Source organism: Lepus europaeus, chromosome 19 (assembly GCF_033115175.1).
Source record: "Lepus europaeus isolate LE1 chromosome 19, mLepTim1.pri, whole genome shotgun sequence".
Classification (NCBI taxonomy): domain Eukaryota; kingdom Metazoa; phylum Chordata; class Mammalia; order Lagomorpha; family Leporidae; genus Lepus; species Lepus europaeus.
In genome coordinates, this window is record NC_084845.1 from 10,394,274 (window position 1) to 10,415,226 (window position 20,953).

Genomic DNA, 20,953 nt, shown 5'->3' on the forward strand with positions numbered 1-20,953 from the left:
AGCCTAAGGACGATAAGGAGTAAGAGGGAGTTCTTTGTTCTTGGTATCAACTACATCACTTAAGTCTTCTACAATAAGATAGATTTTATAGTCTTCAGTAATAATAAGTAAGCAGGGAATTTGTACAAATCTCCCCTCCTAATAGACCCAGGCCCTCATTCATTATACCTTGATGAGCCCATCCCCCTTCCAAGTTCCCTCTGGCCACTGAAGAGGCGTCCAGTAAGCTGCGAGCAGGGAAGGACAAGAAGTGGGCCCGGCCAAGGACAGACAGGACATGGAAGACGGAGCCCATTACACTCAGAGACTCTGCAGTCTGACTTTTCTCATCCTGCTACACATCCTAGAGAAATGCTGAACTCCCAAGGGGCTGACTTTGGCCTGAAATCTGAGCTGGGAGTGCGTGCTCTGAAGAAAGCCAATGCTGGCCACTTGCCCAGCTAGCCAGAGACGCTAGCGCACTAGAGTGAGAGGGAATCACACTCTACACAAGAATATCTAAGTGTTTGTCTGGGCTCTGCCCACGCCTGTGTGAATGTGAGAAACTCACAGGTTTCCAGAGCTCAGATTTCTTTGAGTAATGTGTGCATTGGAGAAGAATTTTCATGGCGCCTTGTGACACTAATGTTCCACTTCTGGTCGTGAAGCACAGAAACCACGGTAGAAATTTTATTAAAACGTCAAACACGTCTAACACATCTACAGCAACTCTCTCTCTTGCCCCTCAGTCTCCGCGCTCCTCAGCTTGTTGCTACAAGGTGCTGGGAGGCTCTCGCTCAGCAGAAGCGCCGTGAGACCCAGGACCAGAAGTACCTCCTCAGGAAAAAGGGACAAGTGATTGCAGCGGCGATGGCAGCAGTAGCCCTGACCCCAAAGCTGAAATGGGCGGCCAGGCGGCTCCCGTTTTCAGCAACCCGGGGCTTAGGGAACGACTGAAGGGAACACGTTTCCTTTATCAGCATGGGTCCTACTGTGGTGATTCTTCCCATCAGCCTGCAGTCTTTCATGTCTGTACAGCCTTTGACCTCCACAGACTCATTCATGTCTCCTAATGGAGCAAGACAAATGTTTTAGGAAATCAGAAGGGAATCTAACTCTCCCACACCCCGGAAGCCCTGAATGTCAGAGCCTCTTGGGATCTACTCAGATGTCTGGTTTTTCAGTCTCTGACCACAACCAGATGTTCAGTTTACCTCCAGTGATACTGAGTTTTCCTTGATAGCATCGGCTTGTACCATTGACACAGGGAAGATAAGGAGCACTGGAACACGACCCCAGGGCTAGACAGGTTGGGCAACGGAAAGCTGATGGCACAGAGGAACCTGGAAAAGGAGAGAGAGAGGCCCTTAAGGGCACGGCCGCCCTTGGAGATGTCTCTCCTCGCTTCCTTCCCCGCACCGAGTCTTTCCTGCGATGACACTCTAATCAGGACCCGCCACGCGGCCTCCCCAACTCCCCCAGCCGGTTTCCTTTGCTGTCGAAGTCCATTCACATGACTTCCAAGCTGCGTGCTTAAACATGGAGATCGGAAAATGAGAAGGGCACAGTGCCTGCCATCTAGCACTGTCAACTACAGGAGAGAGACAAGTAAGTGATTAATCACAACCCAGCCCAACAGGTTCCATGCTCAAAGGAATGAAGAAATACCTAAACATCCAAAAGAATTTTCAAATAATTTTTCAAAGAGCTGAAACCTGAATTGAGACAGAGATAGGGGTTATCAACATGAAAATGGGGGCTGGGTGCGGGTAGCCAGCAAGGACAGAGGTCGGGGGATTTGAGCCAGTTTGGTGGGTTTGGGGATTCTGTGAAGTTGCAAGGTTGACATGCAGCTGGTAGGGCAGAGGTAGGGCATATCACCGTTTTGTTTATGGCCGGGACTCATTATCTGACTGGTCAGTACCCTCTCCATGGGTAAGCATTCTGAATTTCAGCCCCCACTAGAACACAATAAATGTGAAAAGGGAACAGAGGGAATGAAGCTGGAGACAGGCAGGGCCAGATGACCTCAAGTCTTGAAGCCAAACTGGGAGTCGGGTTGCAGTCCCACAGCAACGAAGGACTAACAACTGCTAGGCTGATCATGCCATCGCCCTGTGCGCAGAGGGTAGGTACACTGACATCTTACAGTCTACACTCCGGGTCTCTGTGACACTCCGGTGCTCTGAGAGCAGTGTGTAGATCCCAAGGTAGCAGTTCAGAAAAAACAGCACCAACGCAGCTCAGGAACACAGAGAGGAAAGACACAATCTCTGGGTGTCTGTGGAGCGCCTCCTCACACCTACCCCACGTCCAGGGTACCTGAGAATAGCTGCAGATTCCCGAAGTGGGTGATGGCCTCTCTGTTGTTGCACAGCAAGTTATCACAGTAGTTACTGTAGGAGAGTGCGACCAGGCCAGGGGGTGCCGAGTGCTGGATGAACGTCACTGACTCTGACTCTCCAAAGATGCAGCCTTTGCTGCCCAAAGCGACTGTCCTGGTCCCTGTTGGCAGACAGTAGAGGGGGGTAAGCAGGTGGGGCCATGTTGGACACAGGGAAGGGGGGGAACAGCAGGGACAGGGACATTATCACACTCCCCCCCACACACACACACCCGCCCAACCCAATCGCCGCTTCCCGTCTCACCTGCTGTGATAATTAATATGCTTTCCTGGCAAATTGCCCCATTGTCACAAGTCTCAACCTCCTCGGTGGTCCAGTTGAACGTGTTGCTCAGATCCCCTCCCAGTCTCACGGTCAAGCTCTTCTGGCAGTTCAGATTGTGGGCCACTGCGGAGGCAAGCAGAGAGCGGCCAGCCCTCGGCCCCAGGCGCGCCATGTTCACCCCCAACCCCCGCGCCCAGGGCGGCTGCCCTGCCCCCACACCCCCCACCACATACACGTCAAGGAGGCTCCCAGGAGGAGGAGGCAGAGAGAATCCCGGACGCGGAAGGCTCCCATGGCTTCTCTCCCAGAAGGCCGGCAGGGGGGTCGGGGTCCGCGCTGGCGGGGCAAAGGCCGTTTTCAGCTCCCCGGGGTGAGGCCGCCCCCTCCCGCCCCGTCCACGTTGGAGCCCACACCCCCTGAGCTGGAGAAGCTCAGGCCGCCCCCACCGCCCCCCAAGCCCCGGAACCCGGGGTTCCCAGCGCCTGGCCCTGGCCCGTGTGGAACCTGGGAGTCCGGGTCCGGCCCCCTCCGCCCACGGGGTCCGGCCACCTCAGCCACCTCCGCCCGCGGGGTCCGGCCACCTCGGCCACCTCCGCCCGCGGGGTTCCGGCCACCTCTGCCCGCGGGGTTCCGGCCACCTCTGCCCGCGGGGTGCGGCCACCTCAGCCACCTCTGCCCGCGGGGTTCCGGCCACCTCGGCCACCTCCGCCCGCGGGGTTCCGGCCACCTCTGCCCGCGGGGTTCCGGCCACCTCCGCCCGCGGGGTCCGGCCACCTCGGCCACCTCCGCCCGCGGGGTTCCGGCCACCTCTGCTCGCGGGGTTCCGGCCACCTCCGCCCGCGGGGTTCCGGCCACCTCTGCCCGCGGGGTGCGGCCACCTCTGCCCGCGGGGTTCCGACCACCTCTGCCCGCGGGGTTCCGGCCACCTCTGCCCGCGGTGTTCCGGCCACCTCGGCCACCTCCGCCCGCGGGGTTCCGGCCACCTCTGCCCGCGGGGTTCCGGCCACCTCCGCCCGCGGGGTCCGGCCACCTCGGCCACCTCCGCCCGCGGGGTTCCGGCCACCTCTGCCCGCGGGGTTCCGGCCACCTCCGCCCGCGGGGTTCCGGCCACCTCCGCCCGCGGGGTGCGGCCACCTCTGCCCGCGGGGTTCCGGCCACCTCTGCCCGCGGGGTGCGGCCACCTCTGCCCGCGGGGTTCCGGCCACTTCTGCCCGCGGGGTGCGGCCACCTCGGCCACCTCTGCCCGCGGGGTTCCGGCCACCTCCGCCCGCGGGGTTCCGGCCACCTCTGCCCGCGGGGTGCGGCCACCTCGGCCCCCTCCGTCCCGCGGGGTGCGGCCCCCTCCACCCGCGGGGTGCGGCCACCTCGGCCCCCTCCGCCCGCGGGGTGCGGCCACCTCCACCCGCGGGGTGCGGCCACCTCGGCCCCCTCCGCCCGCGGGGTCCGGCCCCGGCGGCGTCCCCGCCCCAGCCCTCGCGGCCCTCAGCCCCGGGAATCCGGCTCCCCGGCTTCCCATCCCTCAGGACCCGCAAACCCGGCTGCCCAACCTCCTGCTTCGCTCTAACACAACAAAGTTGCTGGCGGCTTCCCGACGGCCTCAGGCGCGGCCCGCAGCGCCCCCTCGGCCAAGCGGCCCTTCTCCCCAGTCAGCCTCCCGCGGCACGGAAGGCGGGACCAGCGGCCGCCGGCGGGGCCGCTCGAAGCCCCATTGGTCACCGCGAGAGCATCCCGCGAGCTCATTGGATGAGCCTGGAGGGAGGCGCGCGGCACGAGACCCACTTCCGCCCGCACTCGGAGTGTGCGCATGTGTAGACAGCGAGCGGGGCCAAGTCCGCGGGAGGAGAGGCCGTCGCGTCCCTGGGGCCACCGAAATGACCTGGGTCGCCACTGCCCCTCCTTGGGCTGTGTGGTCTCTCCTCCTCCAAACCCTTGCAAATGGCCCCGGAGGTGTCCGGCGCCTGCGCAGTGGCCCTGGCCCTGCGGTCAGTCGGGGCTCCTGGCTTTGCACAGCCCCGGCCCCTGCGCGGTCCAGGCGTCACGGCCTCCGCTGCACGGAGCGCGGCTCCAGCGTGCGCCTGAGCCGCAGCCCACCGCCCTGGTGCGCGACCCGCCTGCCTTGTCCGCACCGCGAGCCTCGCTCGTCACTCGCATCTCTGGGGCCCCGATGAGAATCCCTTTGCACGTGTCTGGATGCGTGAAGTCAGGCTGCACCCTGTGTGCTTGCTCAGTTGTAATGTTTCTGAGTTACAGTAGCAATGGGTAGTTTTAAAAGGGAAGATGCTGGAGTAAGAACGGGGTTGGGGCAGGTGTTTGGCTCAGCAGTGTAGACAGTGCTTGGGGCACCCAAGCTCCCTGCAAATGCACACTCTGGGAAAAGCAAGATGGCTCAGGTCCTTGAATCCCTGCCACCTACGTGGGAGACCTGGGTTGAGCTCCAGGCTACTGTCTTTGGCCTAGCCAGCCCAGGCTGTTGGGCACATATGGGGAGTAAACCAGTAGGTGCAGGATCGGGGGGTGGGGGGGGGAATAAATGAAAAAGATTGTGAAAGAAAGGGGTTGGTAAAGCTCTAATTTGATGTAAAAATATATTAAGAACTTTAAAAGAGTTAGAAATAAGTACTAGGGCCAGTTAATACAAATTTTTTAAAGATTTATTTATTCATTTGAAAGGCAGAGTTGCAAAGAGCCAGAGGTAGAGAGAGAGAGAGAGAGAGAGAGAGAGAGAGGTCTTCCATCTGCTGGTTCACTCCCCAGATGGCCGCAGTGGTGGAGCTGCGCCGATCCGAAGCCAGGAGCCAGGAGCTTCTTTCGGGTCTCCCACAGGGGTGCAGGGGCCCAAGCACTTGGGCCATCTTCTCCTGCTGTCCCAGGCCACAGCAGAGAGCTGGATGGGAAGAGGAGCAGCCGGGATGCAGGCACTGCAGGTGGCAGCTTTACCTGCTACGCCACAGCACTGGCCCCCAGTTAATACAAATATTAAGAGATAGCAACTTAGCTAGATCACTTTAGAAAGAATATTATGCTTTTTTGGAGCCCATCAAAAATACTTGTTAACTTAATAATTATTTAGGACCAGAGCATTGCAATTAGGTTATATAGTAGTCCTAACCCTGAGCAGTTATGCAGTGTCCCAAGAATCAGAATACAGAAAGAGGCGTGCAAGGGGCCAGCATCGTAGTGCAGTGGGTTAAGCCACGCCGCCATCCTCTACTGGAGCGCCGGTTCAAGTCCTGGCTGCTCCACTTCCAATCCAGCTCTCTGCTAGTGCGCCTGGGAAAGCAGCAGAGGACAGCCCCTGCCACGCTCATGGGAGGCCGGGCTAGAGTTCCTGGCTCCTGGCTTCAGCCGGGCCTAGCTCTGGCTGCTGTGGCCATTGGGGTTGGAAGACTTCTTTCCCCATCACTTGGACTTGGTCTGAAAGAAAGAAAAAGATAAGGAAGAGCCGGCGCTGCGGCTCACTAGGCTAATCCTCTGCCTTGCGGCGCCGGCACACCGGGTTCTAGTCCTGGTCTGGGCACCGGATTCTATCCCGGTTGCCCCTCTTCCAGGCCAGCTCTCTGCTGTGGCCAGGGAGTGCAGTGGAGGATGGCCCAAGTGCTTGGGCCCTGCACCCCATGGGAGACCAGGAGAAGCACCTGGCTCCTGCCATCGGATCAGCACGGTACGCTGGCCGCAGCGCGCCAGCCGCGGCGGCCATTGGAGGGTGAACCAACGGCAAAGGAAGACCTTTCTCTCTGTCTCTCTCTCTCACTGTCCACTCTGCCTGTTTAAAAAAAAAAAAAAGATAAGGAAGAGGAAGAGAGGGAGGGAGGGAGGGAGGAGGGAGGGAAAGAACAAGCAAGCTGCTGGACGACAGGGCAGGACGTCTGGGCTCGTCAGGAGGCAGGAGAGTGGATGGATGAAGCAGGCGGCCTTCGGTTACTCTCTGTGGCCTCGACCCCACCTGTCAAGAGAAGACAGCAAGAATTTACCTCAAATACTGGGATCCTAATGCCAGGCCCCAGCCCTCTCATCACTCGTGGATCTGCGGGTCCCTGCCCTTGGTCTCCTCCTCACTCAGACCCAGAAGCCCAGGTCCCCAGCCCTCCTCCCTCAGACCAGAGTCTAGGACCCAGCCCCTCCTCCCTGAGACCCAGGGTCCAGCCCCCAGCCCCTCCTCCCTCAGACCAGAGTCTAGGACCCAGCCCCTCCTCCCTGAGACCCAGGGTCCAGCCCCCAGCCCCTCCTCCCTCAGACCAGAGTCTAGGACCCAGCCCCTCCTCCCTCAGACCAGAGTCTAGGACCCAGCCCCTCCTCCCTCAGACCCAGGGTCCAGCCCCCAGCCCCTCCTCCCTCAGACCAGTCTAGGACCCAGCCCCTCCTCCCTCAGACCCAGGGTCCAGCCCCCAGACCCTCCTCCCTCAGACCAGTCTAGGACCCAGCCCCTCCTCCCTCAGACCAGTCTAGGACCCAGCCCCTCCTCCCTCAGACCAGTCTAGGACCCAGCCCCTCCTCCCTCAGACCAGTCTAGGACCCAGCCCCTCCTCCCTCAGACCCAGGAGTCCCCCTTAACTCAGCATCTGGATGTAACAGGAAGTAAGGATCTCTTTAGTGTGCTTTTACAATCTGTATTGTTTCTGGAAGTAAAGCTAATAATATGTATTTATTTTTAATAGAGGAAATGCCACAATAAAAATAATTTTGGCAAAAGCTCAATTTTATGTAAAGTATGGTTTTTTTAATTTTTTAATTTTTGACAGGCAGAGTGGACAGTGAGAGAGAGAGACAGAGAGAAAGGTCTTCCTTTTTGCCGTTGGTTCACCCTCCAATGGCCGCTGCGGCCAGCGCACCGCACTGATCCGAAGCCAGGAGCCAGGTGCTTCTCCTGGTCTCCCATGTGGGTGCAGAGCCCAAGCACGTGGGCCATTCTCCACTGCCCTCCTGGGCCACAGCAGGGAGCTAGACTGGAAGAGGAGCAACCGGGGCTAGTACCCAGCACCCCAACCGGGACTAGAACCCAGGGTGCAGGCGCCGCAGGTGGAGGATTAGCCTAGTGAGCCACAGCGCCGGCCCACTGGCCTGGTTCTTAGGGAGGGCCGCAGGGTGTCTCCAAGCCCCCAGGTCTGCCCTGCCTTTGTCACACATCAAAGGGTCTGAGAAGAAATGGTCCGTCCAGGTCCTGGTTGGGAAGGCGGCCACATTCCTGACTGCTCCAAGTGACCCGGGAAGGCGGCCACATTCCTGACTGCTCCAAGTGACCCGGGAAGGCGGCCACATTCCTGACTGCTCCAAGTGACCCGGGAAGGCGGCCACATTCCTGACTGCTCCAAGTGACCCGGGAAGGCGGCCACATTCCTGACTGCTCCAAGTGACCCGGTCACAGCATCCCTCCAGCTCAGCCTCAGAAGGAAGCGCGGGGCCTCGGTGTCCCTGCTGTGTTCTCCCCCCCCCCCCCCCCCTGTTCCTGCAGACACCTGCAGGGACCTCTCTCGAGCCCTCTGCAGGGAAGTGCGCCCACCTTTCTGGTGTGCAGGAGGCCAGCGGATCTCCCTCCCCGAGCCAATGCCTTTATTTTTTCCTTCCGAGCTTCCGTTTCCTCCCCCAGGAAATGAGCAGCTCAGACAAGAGCAACCGTCGGCGAACAATCTGTGAAAATCCGTGGGTCTTTTGTCTACATGCAATCCTGCCGTGAGCCTAAAGCGAGGACATCTTTTTTTTTTTTTTTTTGACAGGCAGAGTGGACAGTGAGAGAGACAGAGAGAAAGGTCTTCCTTTTGCTGTTGGTTCACCCTCCAATGGCCGCTGCGGCCGGCGCATCGTGCTGATCTGAAGCCAGGAGCCAGGTGCTTCTCCTGGTCTCCCATGCAGGTGCAGGGCCCAAGCACTTGGGCCATCCTCCACTGCCTTCCCGGGCCATAGCAGAGAGCTGGCCTGGAAGAGGGGCAACCGGGATAGAATCCGGCGCCCCGACCGGGACTAGAACCCGGTGTGCTGGCGCCGCAAGGCGGAGGATTAGCCTGTTGAGCCGCGGTGCCAGCCGAGGACGTCTTTTTATAAACACCTGCAACCCCATGGGTCTGTTCACCTGGGTTATTGTCATAAGCCGTGCCCGTGGCCCACGGGTCTGTTCCCCACCCGGTACCAGAGGGATCAACTAATCGTGAGCTACATCGTGTCACTCCTCTGTCTAGAATCTTCCAGTGGATTCTCACTTTACCCAAATCCCTGTGAGGTTCTGCACTTGTGGACCCTCCCCAGCCTCCATCCCCAAGTGCAGGTCATGGGGCCAGCACTTGTGGCATGTGAGCAAGCTGCCACCTGCGGTGCCAGCAGCGGGTTTGAGTTCTTGCTGCTCTGCTTCCAATCCATCTCCCTGCTGATGCATCTAGGAAAGCAGCAAAAAAAAAAAAATGGCCCAAGCGCTTGGGTCCCTGCACTCAACATGGGAGACCCGGATGGAGCTCTGAGTTCCTGGCTTCAGACTGGGCCAGCCCCTTGGGGAGTGAACCAGTGAATGGAAGATCAATCTATTTCCGTCTCTCTGTCTCCCTTCCAAATACATAAATAAATCTTTCAAAATAAATGTTTGTAGGTCATGTTGGCGAATGAGACCCAAAGAGGTGGTGGAGGGCGAGTGTTGCAGCACAGCCGTTGAGCCTTGATTCTGAGAGGCAAGGCGTGGACTATGATGGGCACCTCCGTTGGATGCTGAGGGGGAAGGGGGTGGGTTGTGACAGGCACCTCCAGTTTCCTCCTCCTCCCCTCCTGGCCCCTGCCCTGTGCTGTGAGTGCCAGCTGTGTCAGGGACTTCACGCGCGGGATCTTCTACCTCTGACTTCCAGCTGGGTTAAGCCAATGGGGAGCCCAAAGACTGAAGAAAGGCACGGAACGTGATTGGAATCCCAGTTCCCCTGTGGCTGCCTTCCTCTGCATTGCTGTGGGCTGGATGCATTTTTCAGCCTGATATCAGATCTTCTGTTGGGCATCTCTCCGTATCTCCCCACACCTCTCTTTAGTTCCCAACAAGGCCTCCATCTCCCCTCCGCCCCATGCCTAGTAACAGACACAGCCCTAGGGAACCGTGCGCACTCTCTGGTTCCCCACTCCTCCGGGGTTCGGCTGCCAAGGATCTCCTCGCTCGCCTCTGCTCTCACTGCTCAGATGTGGGGAGGCCCTGTTGGCGCGGGGCCCTGGCTGCCGGGGACAGTGGGCACGGTGCACCTCCACCTCCCAGCTCATGGTGGTGCCCAAATACTCCTGGCTGTGGCACCTGTGGGTTCCGGGTCACTAAGCTGTCGGGCCTCGGGTGCTGGATTCCTCGCCTCCCCCATGCCAGGTGGCGGGCGTCCTGCCCTCCTCCGGCTAGAGACACCCCAGCTGGACAGCAAGGCACAGCTTTGCTCTCAGCACAGGGGCACCCTCCTGGAGTGCCCCTTGTCCCACGGGGCCAGGTGAGCTGCTCCCAGCCTCCCTCCTGGCGTTATCAGACCACAGAGCTTGTGTGGGTGTTGGGGGGCGGGGATCGCTCACAGAGAGGCTGGGAGAAGACTTTGCTGCCCCAGGCCGTCCGTTCAAGAGGTCAGGGGGAGCAGGGCTGGGGTGGGGGGCAGCAGGGGTGAGGAATCCCAAGGAAACTGAGTCAGCAGGAAGGGCAAAGGCTCCACCCCCAAGGGGCTAGGGACAGCCCCAGCCCCACCGCCCAAGCCAGGGAGATGGCTGGGGCAGCTCCGCTGAGGACAGGGGGCCTGGTGCTGATCTCCCTCACAGAGAAGATCCCGAAGTTCCGAGTCCAGTTCAGCAAGGAGCTGGGAGAGGAGGACGCGCAGCCCCAGACGTTCACCGTGGTGAACACTCCACCTAGGGGCGGGACCGCGTCAGCACACGGTGAGGCCCGGGCACCAGCCCCAGCCCTCCTCCCTCACACCCAGGGTCCAGGCCCAGCCCCTCGTCCCTCAGACCCAGGGTCCAGGCCCAGCCCCTCCTCCCTCAGACCCAGGGTCCAGGCCCCCAGCCCCTCCTCCCTCACACCCAGGGTCCAGGCCCCCAGCCCCTCCTCCCTCACACCCAGGGTCCAGGCCCCCGGCCCCTCCTCCCTCACACCCAGGGTCCAGGCCCCCAGCCCCTCCTCCCTCACACCCAGGGTCCAGGCCCCCAGCCCCTCCTCCCTCAGACCCAGGGTCCAGGCCCCCAGCCCCTCCTCCCTCAGACCCAGGGTCCAGGCCCCCAGCCCCTCCTCCCTCACAACCCAGGGCTCCAGGCCCCCAGCCCCTCCTCCCTCAGACCCAGGGTCCAGGCCCTCAGCCCCTCCTCCCTCAGACCCAGGGTCCAGGCCCCCAGCCCTCCTCCCTCAGACCCAGGGTCCAGCCCTCTTCCCTCAGACCCGGGGTCCAGGCCCAGCCCCTCCTCCCTAAGACCCAGGGTCCAGGCCCCCGGCCCCTCTTCTCTCACACCCAGGGCTCCAGGCCCCCAGCCCCTCCTCCCTCAGACCCAGGGTCCAGGCCCAGCCCCTCCTCCCTCAGACCCAGGGTCCAGGCCCCAGCCCTCCTCCCTCAGACCCAGGGTCCAGGCCCCAGCCCTCCTCCCTCAGACCCAGGGTCCAGGCCCCAGCCCTCCTCCCTCAGACCCAGGGTCCAGGCCCCCAGCCCTCCTCCCTCAGACCCAGGGTCCAGGCCCAGCCCCTCCTCCCTCAGACCCAGGGTCCAGGCCCCAGCCCTCCTCCCTCAGACCCAGGCCCAGGCCCCCAGCCCTCCTCCCTCAGACCCAGGCCCAGGTCCCCAGCCCTCCTCCCTCAGACCCAGGGTCCAGGCCCCCAGCCCCTCCTCCCTCAGACCCAGGCCCAGGCCCCCAGCCCCTCCTCCCTCAGACCCAGGGTCCAGGCCCTCAGCCCCTCCTCCCTCAGACCCAGGGTCCAGGCCCTCAGCCCCTCCTCCCTCAGACCCAGGGTCCAGGCCCCCAGCCCCTCCTCCCTCAGACCCAGGGTCCAGGCCCCCAGCCCCTCCTCCCTCAGACCCAGGGCCCAGGCCCCCAGCCCTCCTCCCTCAGACCCAGGGTCCAGGCCCAGCCCTCCTCCCTCAGACCCGGGGTCCAGGCCCAGCCCCTCCTCCCTCAGACCCAGGGTCCAGGCCCCTGGCCCCTCTTCTCTCACACCCAGGAGTCCAGGCCCCAGCCCCTCCTCCCTTGAACTCCAGCCCCGTCACCCTGGGGAGCCAGCCTTCAGCACTCACCCCCATTGACAGCAAGGTGACCATTGTAACACTGAGCCGTGCCTTTGGGGCAGGTGACCAAGTGCGACAGCCTGCAGGATCCAAATAACTCCACACAGGTGGGACACTGCAGGTCTCCCAGCGGAGGGACAGCTGCGGGCAGAGAGCAGGATGGGGTGCGCGGCTCTGCTCCCAGCCCCCGTGGCCTGCGTCTCGGGACCGCCCTCCCTCCCTCCGTGTCCCTGGATCCCAAACCTGGCGGAGGAAGGGCATCCAGGAGGACACTGCTGTTGCTGGCCTGGTTGCACAGGTCGGCTGCACAGAAGCGCGCGTAGGAGGCGACCAGCAAGCCAGGCTGGGCCGAGTGTATGGAGACATCCTGGGAAGTCCGGGCCCCCGCCTGGCTGCAGCCTTTGCTGCCCACAAGGAGCGACTTGTGTCCTGAGGGGGTGAGAGAGGGCAAGCCGGAACGAGTGGGCTCCAAGACCACCGCTCGAGGAGGCTGAGGCCAGGGCCTGGGTCCTCCCCCAGCGGCACCTTCCCTGCAGAGCCTCCCTCTCTGCCCGCCGGCTCTCCCCAGAGCTCTGCTCTTCACATCTGTGTTGGTTCTCTCTGCCCGCACTGCGCGCGCAGCTGCAGGTGTGGGGCCAGAAACAGGTGCTCAGGGTTTCATCGTTCCTCTGAGGCCCTGGCATGGGTCCCCGTCTTCACCACCACCCGGCCAGGTGGGTACCGTGTGGCCGTCACTTAGCCCCCCCCCCCCCATTTTTGAAAACGGAAAACGCCATGGCTTGAATACGGTTTGTTGTCCCAACTCGTGCGGGAATTTAGTTCCAAAAGTTTGGATGTTAGTGGCGTTTACGAGGGTAAAAACGTCCTCCCACTACGGCGTGGAGTGCAGGCAGCCTTAGGGAAGTGGTTAGATCGGTGCCTCGGCGACTGAATGCCAGCGGCTTTTGAAGGAGGGGAGGGAAGTCGCACAGACACAGCGACACCTGCACCCCACCCTGAAGTGACACCCGGCCCCTGCCCAGACTGCACCATGCAGTCTGGACCTCGCTCCTCGGCTGTGACGGCCATCTTTGCTTTACAAAGCAGCCTGCCTCGGGCACCCTGTTACAGTGATAACGGACGCAGAGAGAGGAAGAATTGGAGTGAGAACTCCAGGAGAGGGGGGTGGCAACTTCAGGGGACAGAACACGGGGTGGGGATGCACGGGACACAGGGCAGCGGCCTCAGCCCCGGGCCTGGCCCACGCACCTGCATCTATGAGCAGCAGCGTCTCCTGACACAGCTCCCCCGCGTCGCAGGTCTCTGTACCAGGTGTGGTCCACTGCGCAGGCTCTTGATGTGACTGGCCCAACTTGATCATGCTCCCACGGTAACAGGTCAGGGCGTCTGGAGAGGGGAAGTCACCAGGGCCCGTGTGAGCCAGGGACCCCGCCGCGCCTGTCCCTCTCACGCCAGCGGCAGTGGCCAACTTCCGAAGCGCGTGTCAGGTGTCCCGACCATGAAGTCCCTCAGTGGCGGATTCAGAGGTCAAACCCCGCCCACACTGTTCACCCCGTTTCTGCTGGACATCTGCAGGGGGCGGGGGGCTCCTCCCACAGCCCCGTGAGCATGAGGGGTGGTCCCTGCTTCCCCATCTGGACTCCAGGAGCCTTGTCTCCACCATGAGGAGGGGACCGGAGAGCCCTGGGCCTGGAAGCGAGAAGCCCTGTGTCTAGCTTTCCCTGGGCTAGCCCATGTAGCCCTCCCGTGCCCATGCTGCACCCCTCTCCTCCCGAGCACATGGTACTGTCCTCGTTAGCAGCCCCATTTTCGGGATGGGAGAACAGAGGCAGAGGAGTCGGTTAGCAGCTTGTGCAGTGCCACACAGCTCGTGAGTGGCAGCTGAGGGCCGGGCTTCGGTGGGCAGTGTGGACAAGGTGAACGAGGGGGACAAGGGGGACGAGGGGGCTGCCTTGGCCCTGGTGGCCCTCTCGACTCTCACTGGAGCCAAGGGCTGCTCCTAGGGCCACCTGCTCAGCCTGTTGTGACCCAGGATGCCGAGACTTGGCGTCCACCCACACGGGCAACCCTCACGGCAGCCCGGCAGCTTCTTCCAGTTGCTCGAGCTGAAAACATGGCTGCTGCCCTTCACAATTCTCTCTCACATCGCGTGTCGCGTTCACCAGGAAACCCCGTGGGTCTGAGCTGCAAAACCTCTCCAGAACCTACTCCCTGCCTCTATCTTGCTGCTTCCCCCCTCACCCGGGTCTGGGACCCCACTGGCTCTCACCTGCCTCCTCATGGGTCTCCCTGCGCACTCGCCACCTGCTTCTCCCTCCTGAACACACAGCAGGTGCATGCCCACCTCAGGGCCTTTGCACAGCTGCTCCACCACCCTGTGATGCTCTTTTTCTTCCTCTTATGCTGGCCCCTTGTTGTACCCCTAGCTTCTGACGCCCGGTCTTGATGCTCAACAAACATTTGCAGAACTGCTATGCTGGACTTGGCCACGGGAGGCAAAGCTTCCTCCAAGCCCTGGCTCCAATGCTGGAAACTCGAAGACAGATCTACCGAGAAACACTTCTTTGTAGGGTATTCGTTATGTGGTATGGGGCACGTGTGGGCTGGGTGATGTGTGTGTGTGCGGCATGAGGGTTGCATGTGTCACGTGGGGTGGGGGTGCTCTGCGTATGCTGTGTTTGTACGGTGCATGTGTCTGTGTGGAGTGATATCGTGTGTGATGCATGTGGCGTGTGTGTGTTGTGTGTGTTTGGCATGCTGTGTGTTTTGTGTATTTGTAGTTTGTGAAAACTGTGCCACACGCGGTGGGTTTTATGTGTTGTACGTTGTGTGCATGGTGTAGTGGTTTGGGATGTGTGTGTGGCGTGTGAGGTGTCTGTGGCATGGTGTGGTGTGTGTATTTTTGTCTGTTGTGTATATTGTACGTGATGTGTGTATACGGTGTGTTGTATGGGTTCCAAACTGCCTTCTGGAATTTGAATGCTACGTTGTCCCGGGATGACAAGGACCCAGTTGGAGCGTTCGTCGAAAGGGAAGATAGAAGGCAGGCATCGGCCTGTGGTGCAGATGCCCGCGGCCCGCACTGCAGCGCCTGGGTTCAATCCCCGGCTCCGGCTGCTGCCTCCGCCCTCCCATCGGTTCAGCTCCTCCCGCTCCCAGCCGCAGCGGAAGGCGTCCTGCCCCCACCTGCACACCTGGGCTGAGTCCCGGCCCCGGCTCTGGCCCCAGCCTGGGGGAATGAACTAGTGGACGGGAGTGTGTCCTCTCTCTCTCTCCTCTCTCTGCCTCTCAGTAAATGAATGAGTGAGTGAATGACTAAATTAATTACATTTTAAAAACAGAAAGATAAACTGCTCTGACCCTGCCCCTCACAAGCTTCCATGGCTCCCCTGCCCTGGGGAGAAAGCCCACCTCCCAGCCGGCGCCGTGGCTTAACAGGCTAATCCTCTGCCTTGCAGTGCCGGCACACCGGGTTCTAGTCCCAGTCGGGGCGCCGGATTCTATCCCGGTTGCCCCTCTTCCAGGCCAGCTCTCTGCTGTGGCCCGGGAAGGCAGTGGAGGATGGCCCAAGTGCTTGGGCCCTGCACCCGCATGGGAGACCAGGAGAAGCACCTGGCTCCTGGCTTCGGATCAGTGGGATGCGCCGGCTGCGGCGGCCATTGGAGGGTGAACCAACGGCAAAAAGGAAGACCTTTCTCTCTCTGTCTCTCTCTCTCTCTCACTATCCACTCTGCCTGTCAAAAAAAAAAAAAAAAGAAAAGAAAGTCCACCCCCGCCGAGCACTGCAAGTCACCCCATCCACCCCTCTGCTCCTGCCAGTGTCCAGCCCCACAGCCAGGTCACTTCCTGTCTCCGAGGCCTTACCCCCGCCATCCCTCCTCATAGAATGAAGTGCCTTCATCCGCTACGCCCTCCGTGTCTCTGTGGACACCTGATCACCCCAGGCCCAGCTGCACCCCCCTCCTCCAGAGCCCTCCCCAGGCACCGCTAGAAGGCAGCAGCCTTGCCCCCGCCTCGGGCCCCGGCACACGTGGTGCCCCCGCCTGCCGATGTCCACGTCCTCTTAGACCGGGGAGCTCCAGCCCAACCTTAAGACACGCTCACAGACCACTTCTGTGCCCCCCCAGGCCCCACAGCCCTGAGCACCCCTGCCAGGCCCACACGACTCCGTCTCCCCAACCTGCTCCCAGAGCGCCCCAGCTCGGACCGGGATCTGCTCATCTGGGGTCTCCACGGAGGCCTTGGAATCCAACACAACCTCGCTTCAGCACCACGTCCCGAGCGCCCACCCTGAGCCAGCTCCTGAGGGCAGGAAGAGGAGCCCCGGCCTCTGTGCCATTGGCGCCGGCCGCCTCAAGGCTCCCAGTGTCGCCCGAGACATAGATCCGAAGGCCCAGAGGGGTGCGTGCGGAATGACTCGGCTCTCTCCTTGACGCTCCAGAGGTGACACGCACGGCGAAGAGCATGATGCACGGAAGCCAGGATTCCCATCCCGCTCCCCTCCTGCCTCACCGTCCTAGCTGCCAGCCCACAGCGCTCTCCACCTCTGGGGGCCCCGGGCGCTGGTGGGGAGACTGGGCGCCTCCCAGTGTCCCTGCCTCCTCGCGACCCGAGATTTTCTCCCTGCTTTGTTCTCCCGGGGGCAAGGTGGATCAGGTGCTCCAGTAAGATGGGGAACAGGTGTATAAGGGTGGTGGAGAAGGTGGGATGACGGAGGGGGACTGGGAGAGCCAGGGTTACTCCAGGCCAAGTTTGTGCAGCAATAGAACCGGAAGCAACCAGAGGAACAACAGGCAAGTGCTCCTGCTCCCACAGCATCGGCCACTGCGGCCCCCCCACTGCACCCCGCTCCCCTTGCCTCCCACCCCGACAGCCACCCTAACACAGGCAGGGCAGCATCACTGACCACGCCCACCCGCGAGCTCCTGCCCCACAGACCAGACCCTGGGCCTCACCCCCCTCTCCCAGCGGCACTCCCCTGGCCGCACCCCCTCCCCCTGCCCTCCCTCGCACAGCCCCAGGGAGTCCTGAGCAGCTCAAGCACTGAGGCTGCTGGCTTGGCCAGGAGGCCTTGGGGGCCCCGTGCTAGGGCAAAGGGCGCAGCCCCGCGGCTACCCGCCGGCCAGAGCCCAGCCTCGCCCTCCCGCTGCCTGCACCCACCTGACTCAGGAGCGCAGCTCTCACTCACATCCACATGCCCCATCTCCTGGGTGCCATTGAGCAGGTTACAGCCTGGCTCAGGCATGCAACCCTGGACTCTCAGATTGGAGGCGATGCCGGCTGCAGGGAGCGGGGAGAGAGAGAGGCACAGAGATGCCGCCTGCTGGGCCGCCCAGCACAGCTCCGGGAGCCTAGGGCCTCTTCTGGGTCCCCTTCCACACTCAGCCTCCCCTGCTTCCCCACAGCCCCTGATCCCGCCCCCGCAGGCCTCCCATTGGCTCCCGCAAGGCCCCTCCATCCCCAGGTCCCGGGCTCACCTCCCCTGAGTTTGAGGACACCACGGTAACAGTGCTCATGCCCCGCGGGACACAGCTGCTGTGGGGCGTTCTCGGGACAGCCCTGCTTAGACAGGCACAGGGGGCACCACACGGTCCCTGGCACTGGGGAGGGAGGTGACAGTGTGAGGGGCACTGCAGGGCTCTATGTCGGGGACAGATGCTGCTCTGCACCCCAGTGCTGGCCCCAGAATCCCCAGCTCATTCTCCCCAGAGCACCCCCATGAGCCAGGCAAGGAGGGGGGCTGTGTGGCTTGGGGTGGGGGGAGGTGGCAGAGTAAGGTCACCGTCAACCTCCCCCACTGTAACACGGTGAGCCAGGCCCAGCAGCACCAGAGGCTTCTGGACAAGGCAATCACAGCCAATGCACGAGGGTGGGCGCTGTGGCGCAGCAAGTTAGCTCTCCGTCCCATCGGAGAGCCCGGTTCCCCCCTCTCCTTCCACCCAGCTCCCCGCCCCTGTGCCTGGGAGGCAGCAAGTGACGGCTCAAGTACTTGGGCCCTTGCAACCCACGTGGGAGATCAGGATGGAGTTCCAGTCTCCAGGCTTCAACCTGCCCAGCCCTGGCTATCGTGGGCATTTGGAGAACAAACCAGCAAATGAGAAATTTCCCTATCTGTCTGCTTTTCAAACAAAATGGATGAAAATTTAAAGAAAATGAGTTAACTGATTAATCCGTTTAAAAAGATAACTTATTTTGGCTCAAAAAATTGGAAATGCATACATAGGTGTCTCATAATTTGCATTTTCCATGATTTTTTTTAAAGCCTTGTCTTATTTATTTGAAAGAGTTACAGAGAGAGACCGAGAAGACGATCTTCCATCTACTGGTTCACTCTTCAAATGCTCACAACAGCCAGGGCTGCTCCAGGCCAAAGCCAGGAGCTTCATTTGGGTCTCCCACCTGGGTACCTTCCCAGGCGCGTCGGTAGGGAGCTGGATGGGAGGTGGAGCAACCTGGACTCGGAACTGGCGCTCACTCAGGATGCTGGCATCACAGCCAGCCCCTCAATCCTCTGTGCCACACCAGCAGCCCCTTCATGAACACTTTAAAGCCCCCCCCACCCCCCCATAGAGAAAAGGGCACAGGGAGGAGCAGGCGGGGTGGTGGCAGAGTGGGAGGTGGGCGCTGTGGGAGCCAGGAGGTGGGGATAGGTGGGCACAGGGGAGGGAGGGAGAGCTGGGTGCAGGTGAGACTGAGGGCCAGGGAGCCGGAGGGTGGGGGGAGCAGAGGAGACAGCAGACCAGCAAGGGAGGGCGGGGCAGCAACCCTGCACCCAGCCCCTCTGAGCTCCCCCACCCCTTCAGCCCTGCTCCTCCCCCCCCCCCACCCTGCAGCCCTTCCCGGTCCTCCTCCTCCGGTCCGCCTCCCTCAGGCACCTGTCTCAGGGGGCAGGTCCCAGAGAGGGCCGGAGGTGGATAGGTCATTGCAGAAGTCCCCGTGCCGGCACACGCGGGTGTAGGAGGTGATGGAGAGCCCAGGGCCCGCCCGGTGCCGGGTGACGCGGGCCTCCTGGTCTTCTGCCAGGGTGCAGCCCTTGGAGAGCACCAAGTTCACCTGGGGTCCTGGACAGGGAGAGGCAGGCAGGAGGCTGTGAGCAGGACGTGAGGCTGCCAGAGGGCGGGGGGCGGGGATGGCAGCTGGGGAGGGCCCACGGGGCTGGAGGGCTCACTCCCGATGGGCCCTGCCTTGTGGGAGGGGCCTGGGAGCCCCACACCAGACCCAGGCAGGGCTGAGCTGGGCTGAGGAGAGGGGCAGGCGGGCTTCTCACCGTTGACAATGAGGATCGCCGTGTCCTGGCACCCCTCGCCCTGCTCACAGGACTTCCGGCCCGCTGTCCACTCCAAGGGCAGCTCGGACACATTCTGCACCGCCTGCAGCGCTCCCCACTGGCAATCCAGGGCCTGCGTGCCTGGGACGGGACAAGCAAGCCCGCCTTAGTAGGTTCCCCTGCCCGAGTTCCGGGGACAGCTCCCTCCAGGCTGGCCCCTCACTCACGGGCCAGCAAGGTGACCCCCAGGAGGGTCAGCAGGGCTACGGCACTCATGGCCGGGCTGCGCTGGAAATCTCTGTGCTCTTGGACCAGGAAATGAGGCCCTTTTATACCTCGCCTTGCCCAAGGCAGCCAGGAAGGGGAGGGGATGAGCCTTGCCAAGGAAGCCGGGCCCCACCCTCTGTCTCAACCTCTCGAAGCGCCCTGATATCTGGGTCCCTCCTCCATCAAACCCTGGAGCCCACCTCCCTCAGACAGGGGCCCAGGCCCTCTGCCGCATCTCCCCCTGAGCCCAGCTACACGGGTCCCCGCCCCCACCCCAACTCAGAGTGGCTGGGAGAGTGGGAGAGAGGTCTCCTCATCCTGGGTACACCCCGGGCACCTTCTGGCCCCAGGTGGGGAAGTGGCCCAACTGCCTGTGGGGACAGCGTGCGGGGCAGGGGGGCCCCGTGTTTTCCCTGCCCTGGCCTCCGCCCCTCGCTGGCGTCCCACTCTGATTTTTTTCTTTCTCTTTCCCCCCAAGTTTTCAAGCTTCCCCAGTTCTTCCTAGCCGTGCCATCAGTTCTCTCGCCTTTGGGCACAGCTCGCGCGAGCCCTGCAGCCCAGGCTTGGCTGCCGCCTGGACGGAGGTGAGGTTGGCATGGCAACGGGCTGGCGGCTGAGACTGAGCCCACAGGAGGAGCTGGGATGTCCCCGGCCCTGCGAGGCCGTCTGCCGGGCAGAGAGAGGAGCAGGGCTGCACCAGGAAACCAGCCGTTCTAAAAACCACAGCCACGGCCCCTGCCTGCCTCTGCGGTGCGGTGCGGATTCTCCTACCCAGTCGCTTTCAGCTCCCAGCCCATGCAAACCATCGCTCCAGGAGGGAGGGGCGCAGGAAAGGACAGGAGCACCTCCCATTGACCGGGAGGCTGGCGATGCCGTGAGGGACAGACAGAAGAGGCAGAGGTGGAAGGAGCGGAGCGAGAGTTGAAGCCGGGGGCCAGTGTAGTGGTTAAGCTGCCGCCTGCAGTGCCGGCATCCCGTATGGACACTGGTTTGAGTCCCAGCTGCTCCACTTCTGATCCAGCTCCCTGCTAATGCACCTGGGAAAGCAGTAGAAGATGGCCCAAGTGCTTTTGCCCTGCACCCACATGGGAGACCAGGAGAAGTACCTGGCTCCTGGCTTCGGATCAGTGTGGTGCGCCGGCCACAGCGGCCATTGGAGGGTGAACCAACGGCAAAAAGGAAGACCTTTCTCTCTGTCTCTCTCTCTCACTATCCACTCTGTCTGTCAAAAAAATAAAAAAAAAAAAAGACATCCGGGTCTCATATCAGAGTGCCTGGGTTCAAGTCCTCATTCCGGTTCCTGGCTCCAGCTTCCTGTTCACACAAGAAGACCCGGGGTGGGGGGGGGGGGGGCGGGGAGGGGCAACAGCAATGGCTCCAGGACCTGGGCTCCTGCCACCCACGTGGGAGACCTGGAATGAGTTCCCAGCTCCCAGCTTCAGCCCTCTGGTTGTTGCAGGCATTTGGGGATGAACCAACACATGGGAGGTCCTCTCTCTCTCTCTCTCTCTCTCTCTGTCCCCCCCCCCCCAATAAAAAGATGGAAAACCAAACAAAATTTTAAAAAACAGCTGCCC

The 20,953-nt window shown here is 61.8% G+C and overlaps 2 protein-coding genes across 2 annotated transcripts; both read right to left on the bottom strand.

The window, feature by feature from the left end:
* Positions 1 to 672: 672 nt before the first annotated feature.
* Positions 673 to 2,962, bottom strand: TEX101 (testis expressed 101). The gene is made up of 5 exons (XM_062177351.1): positions 2,882 to 2,962; positions 2,628 to 2,771; positions 2,302 to 2,484; positions 1,194 to 1,322; positions 673 to 1,048 (listed from the first exon to the last, which is right to left on the bottom strand). Exons 1-5 carry the CDS (start codon positions 2,940 to 2,942, stop codon positions 777 to 779), a joined length of 789 nt encoding a protein of 262 aa, XP_062033335.1. The 5' UTR covers positions 2,943 to 2,962; the 3' UTR covers positions 673 to 776.
* A 1,246-nt stretch (positions 2,963 to 4,208) lies between these two features.
* CD177 (CD177 molecule) lies at positions 4,209 to 19,385 on the bottom strand. Its single transcript, XM_062175956.1, has 9 exons — positions 19,337 to 19,385; positions 19,110 to 19,250; positions 18,718 to 18,903; positions 17,320 to 17,442; positions 17,003 to 17,122; positions 13,091 to 13,228; positions 12,086 to 12,271; positions 10,393 to 10,484; positions 4,209 to 4,397 (listed from the first exon to the last, which is right to left on the bottom strand). Exons 1-9 carry the CDS (start codon positions 19,383 to 19,385, stop codon positions 4,209 to 4,211), a joined length of 1,224 nt encoding a protein of 407 aa, XP_062031940.1.
* Between the last annotated feature and the right edge of the window lie 1,568 nt (positions 19,386 to 20,953).

Coding starts and splice junctions, on each gene's coding strand:
- TEX101 (XM_062177351.1), bottom strand. CDS start 2,942: ATGGGAGCCTTCCGCGTCCGGGATTCTCTCTGCCTCCTCCTCCTGGGA. Junction 1,323..2,301: donor GAATCTGCAGCTATTCTCAG/GTACCCTGGACG, acceptor CTCCTTTTCCAG/GTTCCTCTGTGCCATCAGCT. Junction 1,049..1,193: donor AAAACTCAGTATCACTGGAG/GTAAACTGAACA, acceptor TTGCTCCATTAG/GAGACATGAATGAGTCTGTG.
- CD177 (XM_062175956.1), bottom strand. CDS start 19,385: ATGAGTGCCGTAGCCCTGCTGACCCTCCTGGGGGTCACCTTGCTGGCC. Junction 19,251..19,336: donor GGGGGTCACCTTGCTGGCCC/GTGAGTGAGGGG, acceptor GTCCCGTCCCAG/GCACGCAGGCCCTGGATTGC. Junction 17,443..18,717: donor GGACCTGCCCCCTGAGACAG/GTGCCTGAGGGA, acceptor CTCCCTCCCCAG/TGCCAGGGACCGTGTGGTGC.